The sequence below is a fragment of the Acipenser ruthenus genome, chromosome 9 (assembly GCF_902713425.1).
Source record: "Acipenser ruthenus chromosome 9, fAciRut3.2 maternal haplotype, whole genome shotgun sequence".
NCBI lineage: Eukaryota > Metazoa > Chordata > Actinopteri > Acipenseriformes > Acipenseridae > Acipenser > Acipenser ruthenus.
In genome coordinates, this window is record NC_081197.1 from 11,331,805 (window position 1) to 11,342,798 (window position 10,994).

At 34.7% G+C, this 10,994-nt stretch overlaps 1 protein-coding gene across 1 annotated transcript; it reads left to right on the forward strand.

Annotated features, from left to right (window-relative positions):
* Nucleotides 1-432: 432 nt before the first annotated feature.
* Nucleotides 433-10,900, forward strand: LOC117972768 (cysteine and histidine-rich domain-containing protein 1-like). The gene is made up of 11 exons (XM_034922903.2): nt 433-765; nt 2,077-2,126; nt 2,839-2,895; nt 3,088-3,245; nt 3,641-3,744; nt 4,531-4,589; nt 5,515-5,585; nt 6,735-6,840; nt 7,225-7,344; nt 7,685-7,747; nt 7,953-10,900. The coding sequence occupies exons 1-11, from the start codon at nt 702-704 to the stop codon at nt 8,115-8,117; spliced, it is 1,017 nt and encodes a 338-aa protein (XP_034778794.2). The 5' UTR covers nt 433-701; the 3' UTR covers nt 8,118-10,900.
* The last annotated feature ends 94 nt before the right edge of the window (nt 10,901-10,994 follow it).

Below are 10,994 nucleotides of genomic sequence, written 5' to 3' on the forward strand. Positions count from 1 at the left end.
CCTGCTCTAAAGCTAAACCATAAAAACAGTGCATACTTGGGTTCCAAATAGACACTAACCTGCTCACGAGAGTGCACATTCTAGAATAAAGCCTTAAACCAAGAAGGATCTAAAAATAAAAACATCAGAGAAGTACTCTCTACTCTCCTCATACAAAATATGTGCCAGCAAGAAATACAATTTGCATAACGAATTACTCAGTCCTGTGTGGGACATTTACACGTTTGTTTGTGCGACATTTTGCAGGTGCCCAACCCCTGTATGTATGAACATAAATGTAATATTCCACAGCAGTTAATATGGAACTAAAAATACCAATAAATCATCAAACTGTTATTTTTTTACACCACCCTCTTGTATTGAGTTTGTATAATGATCCTCTAGATGTCAATGTTCGTCTGTAAGGCGGATGGTGACGAAAAACTACACCTTCAGAAAAGTTTCCGATTGGTTACGGTTATTTCCGAAGTCGAAGTCTTCGCGAACGTTCCCGGCTATTTCCGGAAGGAACAGCAGACCACGAACGGAAGAAGTAATTTACGTTTTCCAAGCATTCATTCTTATCTTGAGTACCGGTCAGTTAAACATCCAAGAAAACTGTATACAGTTAACAGTTACATTACCAGTTTACTGTTCGTTATTTATATTTTAATAGCACAAAATAGTGTTTCGTTTTTTTGTAAAGATTTACCAGTACCGGTATGTCTCTGCTGTGTTACAACAAAGGCTGCGGGCAACGTTTTGACCCAGACAAAAACCAAGATGGTAAGAGTATAATAATAATAATAATAATAATAATAATAATTTCAGTTCAATTTGTTGTTGTTGGAAATGTAGTTCTGCCCACATGTGAACGAGTGCGGTTTGTTTGTATCTGAGTGAGATACTCTGATCCAGGAAAGCAGAGTTTTCATAATGAATTAATGACACGAAACAAAATGTGTGTTTTACAGACTCGTGTTATTATTTTTTAATGAAATAGGCCATTACTAATAAGCATTACTACCTACAAATGCAGCCGACATCCTGCATTTGCCGGAAGAATTTTCTGGAAAGGTCACCAGAGGAAGCAATTTTAAACCGTTGAAATCAAATGTCCCGCACCATTAACTTACACAATTAAAGTTACAAGTTTGTTACATTCTTCTTGCCTGTCTCTTGGAAAGTGCCTTTTATTTTTAATGTAAGAAAGTAGGCCATGTGAAAATGCGTTGAACATAACATTTTAATATAGCCTGTGAAAAAAAAAAAAAATCCTGTTTCATCTCTGGCATAGTTTTAAAAAATCATGTTTAGTACAATTGTGTAACACTGTATTTTTGTGTGTAAATTAAATAATATTACGATGAGGTTCTAGCCATGCAATGGTAGAATATTTGTTTCTTCATTTCCGACACAGTGCTGGCGTACTTAAAATATAAAATAAATAATAATAATAATAATAATAATAATAATAATAAATCACGTTACACTTAGACGTTGTACTGAGCTAGTATATGCATTGCTGGCCTCGGTGAATCTGAAACTTGCACGGTGGAGCGAGTGTGCCTGGCCAGTAAGTGCTGTGGAAAATAATACTTTATCATACTGTACATAGAGTGCACATTAGAAAAGCATGTAAAAGGTATAGCCTTTTGTAGAATCTGTTAAGAACTGATCCGCTGTATAAATATATATAATTTGTGGGTGTTTGTTGAACTGAATAGTATCTATGCATCAACTTTGCACATTCAATGCACTATTATAAACCGCATGAGATTTATCAATCTAGACATTTGCTCTGGCAAATCATAGGGTTAGCAAAAGGAGCCATAGACTACAACCTAATTACAACTTTAGTATGGTAGCCTAGTTTATAATTAAATTTGTTTTTTGGCCTAACTTCTGATAATCCTAATTCATTAATATTTTAACTTGCACTGTAGTTTCTCCCTTGCCTGTAGTGGGTTTTGTTTTTATAATTTTTTTTTATATAAAGTCTTATGCCTTAAAATCCAGTAAAATAGCTGTAAAACATTTTCTTCAATGATTGTTTCTCTGATTTGTTGGTCTCTTGTTTTATGTCTCTTCCACTAGATGGCTGTACATACCATCCCGGCACTCCTGTGTTTCATGATGCTTTGAAGGTAATTCCCAATTATGCTGAAAGAGAGCACTGTGTTGTCAGCCTATTTTTACCCATTGTTTTGGCATTAAGTGGTTTTATATGTAGTACCCCCTTTGCCTGACTTTTCTCATGACGGTAAGCAAAAGGCACAGGGACTAGTAGAGGCTACCATAATAACCTGAAGTCAGAGCTTCTCTACTTAGCTAGACGTCTTGTATGTGCACAGCTCATATTTTGTATTTTTATGTGAGATTAAGCATGACCATGTAAAATATTGAACTTTTAACATAGAAAAGCGAATGAAATTAATTTTACCTAAGGTGACTGTTGTACTGGTAAGGAATCCTAGGATTACTAGTAGGATTGTAATTATCTACAGCCGACTAGTTTACTATAAAAAAAAAACCCATAATGCAACACCCAGCACTGACTCAATTTTAAATGTGCCATCTTTACAATAATCTGCTCATCTGATAAGACACCAGGGTCGCTAATGATTGTGTTTACCCTCAATTGAATTGTAATTTGAACTATTCTCTTATTTATTTTAAAAAAACACAAGCATTTGTAAAACTAAACAAGCTAAAAGAAAAAACTGCAAATATTTTTTAAATATTCAGTCTTTTGCTTTAGCTTTGTTTTATCCCTAATCGAATTGAATTTTCTCAAAGAGTACTTTAGTGTGACAAGTAATGGTTCAGTGTGTTTAATGTTTTGTCTGTTTTTGACAGGGGTGGTCCTGCTGTAAACGGCGGACAACAGACTTCTCTGACTTCTTAAGTATTGCGGTAAGTAAATGGATTAAATGAAATGTCTTGAATTGGCAGAAACTTTAACTGTTAGCAACACTGTTAACCACGTTTAACAGAGCATACACACTGAACCAAGATGCTGAAAGTGATTCCATAGTTAAATGTTTTAAAGTTTAAGGGTAAGATATATTTTTAATCACTCATTTGTTGTTCTTAATTTATTTTAAGGGTTGCACTAAAGGTCAGCATAGCAATGAAAAACCTGAGCCTGTCAAACCAGAAGTTAAAATATCATCAGATAAAAAAGATTTGGAAGACCTGAAACCAAAATTTAACGAGTATATCATCCAGGCAGCTAAACCTATTGATTCAATAATAAGACCAAGGTAAGATAACTGTTTTGTTTTTATATAGAATTGTATACATTTATTTAAAACACCTTGAATACTCTTCAAAACCATCTAAGTTTAAATAAGTGCATGTTTCAGCTTAGTTAAGTGATTATTAGAGGGAATGTGGAGTGTAAACGATAAGATAAAATCTGAGATGGACAAGAAAGCAGAATGTAAAATTTTACTATTTTTATTGACATTGACTGTTCCTTGTTCATTTAACAGAAATTTTTTAAAAAAATTGCCTTTTGAAATGAGAAGTGGTGTATGCATTTTTTTAAATATTAAATTAACTTTTATATTTAGTGTCATTATTACTAAGTTTTTCTTTTAAACTTTGAATTTTTTTTTTCTTCTTGAAAATAACTGTTAATTTATGTTCCCGACAGTCCAGATGAACCTTTTGTAAGGCTACAGCAGAAAGTATCATCGTCACTTAAACAGGCTTTGGAAAAATTCAAATTGAGTGCTGAGAATGGGCCAGAAAAGACTGGTAAGGAGAATGTGTTACTTTTCTTAATTTGAATTAGGGGTGCAAGTCTGTTATGATTGGTTCGTTTTTTTTTTTATCAGATCTCCCAGCTGTTTTTGACGTGTTGTCAGTAAAACCGAACAGCATTTGTTCAGTCAAGGGAATGAGACATTCCATTATTACAAAAGGTTTTATTTTTTTTTTAAACTGTGATAAATAAACTAAAGACAGTGTTATTGCACCAGTCATACCAAAATATTATACCGTTAGACACAATGTGGAAAGAATGAAATACTGTAAGTCGGTTGTCAGTGGCAAATCACATCTGAGTAGAACTGCAGCACATCACCTTTCATCAACAAACCTAAAAAAATAAAAAGGCCCTAGACATCTGACCACCAAGACTATGTATGAAGCCGTGGTTATCCCTGCTGAGGGCAATTGGGCAAGTCTTGTCATAACTTTTGATTTGTTATTATATTAAAATTATGGGAAGTTAAAATGAACCGTCTACATGCAGAAAAGTGCATTGCACTCCCGAAAACTGCCGCCAGCTTAGTGCTGAGACTGCTGACGCTTTTTCATTGTATGCAAAAATGAATTCGGCTTTATCTTTTATCAGTGTCGGTTTCGTTGGATTTCGGTTTGCAAAAATCATAACCTTTGCATCCCTGATGTGAGTAATGACACATGTATGTAGAAATTTAATAAGTGTATTCTTTATAAGGATTATAGTGTGCAGTATTAAAACATATGTTAGTCCACTTATCTACCCTTTTTCAAATTAACACGTTCATTGTCTTGCAGAAGAAGAAAGCGATGAAATAAAAGTTGGAACCTTGTGTAAAAACGGAGGCTGTTTAAAGGTAATTACATACAGCCTACATGTTTTCTGTCGGCTCAGTTGTAATTTATATTTATTTATTTATTATCGTGTATGTATGGCTCATGAACGTTAACCCTTTGCAGTCCATTTATTAAGTGCACGTCAGGTCCAATTTATTTTCACACGCGCAGTTAATTTTAGACGCGCTGTTTAAAAGTATTTTTTTCCTGTGTCAAACGGGTTTAAAAGGCCCTGCATATCAACAAAACACTCACTAGGCATCTCCAGCCCCGCCCCACCCTTTCGTTCTTTATCGCTTTCACATATGCTAAGAACTAAATAATAATAATAATAATAATAGTCGTACATACCGATCAAGCATCTCCTGATCACTCGTTTTATCACCAAACTCCTCAATAATGCAATCCAAGTCATTATTTTATTACTATAACATCTCAAAAAAGCTCTACAAATGTCTGTGATAGTCTCTGTGCACTGATACAGTAACAGCCAGCTTGTTTCCTTATGACTGCCCCTATGTGATGCCAGGGGCAAGTATGACTATTCATGAGATACGCCTTTTTTTTGTTTTTTTTATCGGCTTGTCTCGGCTCCTGTCTCTCCCACTCGGCCATTGAATGGTTTTCTCGGCTTTTTCCGGAAAAAAAAAGACTAGAAACCCGTTTTTTGCGTTTTTTTGATGATGTTGGACAGGGTCCGACAATGGACCGGATAGGAATAATTGCAATGTCGGACCAGGTCCGACATAGGACCGCAAAGGGTTAATGTACAACAGCTCTGGCTATAGTCGGACACATGACTGACCTGAACCTCCACCTACGTTCAATCCTGTTTTAAAGATTACTGGAGGATTTACTTGACCGTTGGCAATGATTTTGGAGCAATAAATATTTAAGTGTGCATCTGGAATAGAGGTAAAATTCTTGCATTACATTCAATTTTAGACCTTTATTGGGCCAGAAAGCAATGAGGAGACATGCTGGTTTCACCCTGGTGTTCCTATTTTTCATGAAGGGTAAGATTTATTAAACACCACTGATTATTTTACAAATGTTACATGTTTTATTGCTATTTTATTTAATGTATAGTGCTTTATAAGATTAATATTTTTTTTTTGTCCTCATTCTCTACTTTTAAGAATTATTATTCTTTTAAGTATTATTATTCTTTTTTTAATATAGCTTAGGACCCTGACCTGAAATATGCTCCCATCTAGATCTTGACCACTTCGGGTTGGGGTTCATTTAAATTTAGAACCCCAAAATCTTTTCGTGTTCCGGATGGGGTTGTCTTGCGAATGACCCCATCGCAATGCAGAAAATGTACTTAACCCAAACCCGTTTTGTAGTTGTCAGTATTCTTGCAGTAGCAGCATTCTGGACCAGTTGCACTATTCAGATTATTTTTTTTTAATGTTACTATTTTTTTAGAATTAAACAAATGTAGAATATTTAGGTTGCTTTTTGTGTTTTATTCTGAATACAGCAAAAATGATGGTACTTTGTTGTGTGCTGCGCAGCTAACGTAGTACTGTAGCTTTAATTGGGAGATTGACGTGCACTGTGACGTTGCTGCTCACTGCTTGAGGTGGATGGTCTTCCACAGATCGGGTTCGGGTTAAGGATCGCGATGGGGTCATTCGCAAGACAACCACATCCCGAACACAAAGATTTCAGGCTTCTAAAAAATGTTAATTAATCCCCTCTAGATGAGGGCATATTTTGGGTTGGGGTCCTAACAAATATATATAATTTATTCAAAACCACAACCTAATTAATAGCTCAAACTGCTTTCAATTCATATGCTTTAATGTTGTACCAATAAGGCTTAATGAGGTAAATCCAAAATTCCTCCCATCATTAGCACATCAACAAAATTCAACTCTGAATTGCTTTTTCCAGACTCTCTATTTTTATTTTCACTTTCATTCAGTTGAAGCCAATTTACTTGCTTTGCAGTAGCTATTAGGTCCCTACCTGACACACTGAGTCATAGGTGTCAGGTGGGGTCTTTATACCTGCTGCACAGGAGAGGGTTTGGAAAAGTCAAATTGAAAAGAATTGTATTTGATTGCTATACTGTTGAGAAGCAGTATCATGGATTGACCCTTTAAGGGTGAAGATAACTGCAATGTGTTTCATTTTTCATGGTATTTCTTTTAAAGGATGAAGTACTATAGCTGCTGCAAAAGAAAAACCTCAGATTTTAACACATTTTTGGCTCAAGAAGGCTGTACAAGTGGAAACCATTTATGGAGAAAAAAAGATTCTGTAAGTATTGACATTTTCCTGATGTTACTCATTACACCTAAAGCGCACTCCATCATCAGCATACATCTTTATAGTTACGCAGTTTTGATTAAGTATAGATAATCTACAAGGGAATTGAGCCTTTTTAATTTCACTATCAGTGCCTATGGTTGTTTGCATAAAACACCTTTATTAAGTTTACTTTTCACATTTGCAGATACGTTTTCGCTCGTCTAAGGTATTGATTTAAATGTATTAAACTAAACTGTTTATGCAACTAGACACTGGTTCTTTAAATCTTAACCTGTATTACAGTACAGTACTTTGCAGTTGGTAGGGGGGATAGTATATGTCCTACTTGCAAACGTGTGTTTTTTTTTAATACAGTATTTCTTTATCCTTTAGGGGAAGAAAGTTGTTCCCTGCAGATTTGATTGGCATCAGACTGGAGGTCAAGTGATTATTACAATCTATGCCAAAAACTCGATTCCAGAGCTGAGCTATGTGGATGCAAATAGCTCTGTGGTATGTGTCAGTGATTTATACACAGAGTAACATTATAGAAAAAAAATGAACCTAGGATCTTGAAAATAAATAAAAATGGACAAAGATATACATAAGTATATTAGTGTGCTGTTTGGAGCACAGTTGTCTTTCCTATTATACTACAGTGTTCTGCAGTTCTGAGTTTAGTCATCTTTCCTGTGAATAGGTCTGGAGTGCTCAAAGATATTTAGGGGCAGGTGGGCTTTAACAATCGCTTGGGGGTTGCATGGTGCAATTTATGCTTTGTTTTAATACATTTATTGTTTTTACTACAAAGATAACTGTGTTTTATTTTTATTTTATTTTTTTTTAATTACAGCTAAATATACATGTAATATTTGAAGGCGACAAGGAATTTGAACAGAAAATAAGCATGTGGGGAGTAAGTGTTTATTTCATTTGATGCTGTTTCATAAATTATTTGCTTGTGTGTGTCCTACATAATAATCGTCACTGAAGTCCAAGTTAAATAGAAGTTGCAAGGGTCATCTTGATCATATGGTTGCTGCTTATATCACATGATAAAGTTAATGTACAATAGATCCTGTCTCTTACAGTACAAAAAATATGTGTTTGCTTTCCCTCAGGTTATTGATGTTAGCAAGAGCCATCTCAACATGACAGCCACTAAGATTGAGATCACCATGAAGAAATCTGAACCAATTACCTGGGCCCGGCTTGACCTACCACCCCCGAAAGTGGAGGAAACAAAGAAAAATGGTGATGCTGATGAGGGTTGCAAAGAAGATTAACAAACTGCCTACACAATATACAGGATGTTTTAAAAGTCTGAAACCATAGACTTACTTTTATTGGACCTGGAAGAAAGGACTGACTTTTTTTACACATGTGGATGGACAGTGTTTTGAATGTGTAAATTACACCCTTTCTTGGTGTTTGGCCTGTGATTCCAGACTTTGAAACACCCTGTAATAAAAATGTATTCTTAGCTTGAGTGTACAGAAATGACAGTGATGTTTGTACTATTACAGTGACTTATTTTAAACCTAGATTATTGTCATCAGCTTGTAATTCTTCATTTTCTTAAGATACTTTGCTGAGCATTTAATCAGGACTTAAAACATTTGTGCGATGTCACCTTTTGATTGATTTAATTCTACAAATCTTACTAAAGTGTCTGTTTGGCTAAAAGTGGTGTGTGGGGCAGATAAATTGTTGATTTAATGAATCCTCAGTGTGCTACAAATTCACAAAAAAACTTGATTCGAAACGAGTCAGAAAAATTCAACAGAAAAGTGAATACCATTTTATTACGCAGCAGTCATTTCAACAGTTAGTTCATTTATAATATTACACATTTCAGTTTAGCATTTCATATTGTTTGCTAAAAGTAATAATTATACATAAACAATGGGGGGGAAAAAACATTTTTGTAATTACAAATTATGATAAAGCTTATTTACAGTATAACTTTGAACACAGTTCTGCGTTCCTAACACTGTCTTTGGATAAAACACTCTCGACAACAAAGTATGGTTTTAAATAGGATGGTACCTGTATGTTTATTTGTTCTGTGTTTCTTCCAGTGGGAACACGACTTCTTTTAACAAACAACTTTGTTTTAATGTGAACCGTATTCAGGTCTATAAACTGGTCCTTACCTTCACACAGACAGCTATTGTCTTTGAAACCTGCCCTTTTATACTTTCTTGGCTTGTTCAATTACAAACAGGTGCATTACCTTAACTGATTGCCAGTCAATCTGTGTTCTTGGATAGCTGTGGCATTCTGGGAGATTTTTTTTTTTTTTTTTTTTTACTATTCATTAACAGTAAAGAACTACATTTTTCTTTCCATGCACATTTTGTAATGCCTGCCTTCCATTCAAGGGTAAAGACTGCATTCTATGCAGGATCCTGTGTATCTCCCTGCTACAGTTGTATTCCCATATTGTACCAAAGAAGTTAATTTCAACATATACACCCCCTCCCCCCCACCACTTACATTAGATTTCATCTCAGATTTTGCATTTCTTTCCTGGCTTTAACCCTTGTTCAAACAATCTTGCAGCCCACGTACATACTTCTAAAACCGATTGCTGCCAATGATATTTCGGTCTTCGTCTGTTTTAGGTTTGGCAAAATGATCAATAAATTCACTCTCCGCTGCTTCACATTGCTTTGTTTTTTGCATTTTTATTTTTCTAATGCCACTTTTGTAATTATAAATTATGACAGTTTGTTTTTATTTTTATTTGTCAAGTTCCACTCCGAGGAACTCATGACAACATTCCCACAATATAAGAGACAAACTGTTTGAACTAACCAAATCCAATTACAAAACAAACAATGCATTAAATCTTTTTATTGAACAAGTATCAATTAGGAAGAAATGTTTTAAGTGGCATAAACAACTCTGAATCGATAAGAAAATGATTCAGTTTCTCGTGCCTTACAGCACTCGAAACAGTGAATTATTTTGACTGTTTCAACACTTGTTGTTTATCCCTTACTTAATGCTGAAAATCAGCAAGAATAGAGTCATCCCAATTTTACAGCAAGATCTCTGTGGCACATCCCCAAAAGTCTAATTATATTGCAGAAGGACAGGGATGATTCTTAAACTTAAGTTTTTCCATACAACAGTTAGGTCCTTAATAGTAATTTAGCCGCCTTAAACGGTCATTCATAAAACAAGCATAAATAACGTTAACATTTCAACATCACTTGTTTGCTTCTTTTGCACTTAAATTGTAAGCATTTTAATTTAAATGGATTTAAAACTTTATATTAAAACAGGCTTGTGTCAAATTCTTATTCTACTAGCATTGCAGATACATTAATTAGTTGGACCTGATTTGTATCAAGCTGAGCACACATTACACGTTTATCATGTGTTTTAGACGTGTTTCTACTGCCCCAAAACAACTTTCAGGCAGCATAATTCTCCAGGGGTTAAAAGGAATGAATAGCAAAATGGTAATGATACAAAGCTCCATCAATAAGCATTAGTTGTGTCTTGCTAGTCCTGTAATATATATTGTTGCTCTATTTACACTTTGCAACATTGTATGAATTAATTATGGGTAAAATGAAAACGGTCCCCATTTGATTATGCTGGGCAGTGGAAACACCTTGTGAAAAACTACACAGGTTTGGTAACAAATCCTGCAGAAAATCACTGCTTTCCTTGTGTGTTTATTATTCTGATTTTGTTATTCTGAGCTAATTGGCTTACTGTATTTAGAGCATGGGGAATGGTAGTGGAATTGCAGTACTTTGTCTTCAGATGAAGAATCTGCAGAAACATCCATCTAACTGTAAATGTATAATATGACCTAGATACACCTATAATAATTTAACTTGTTTTTTAAATAGTCTATTCCTGCACAATGCATTTTTAGGGTATTACCAGTATATAATTGCTTAAAAGTACTGTTTGCCGTGCATGTGGAAATGTCCAGCTTTGTGCACTTTAAGACCCTGGAACATCTGTTCCATGCATGTTTTTCCTTTCTATTTCAGATGCATTTATTTTTCCTACAGCTGATAAAATAAAGTGTAATTATATTCTGTTTTGGGGTCTCTGTATTTATTAATAAAAAAAAAAGGGTGTATATCAAATTGGCCCATGTGTTGTTAAAATGCATGCGTGGAACAAGCAACCAA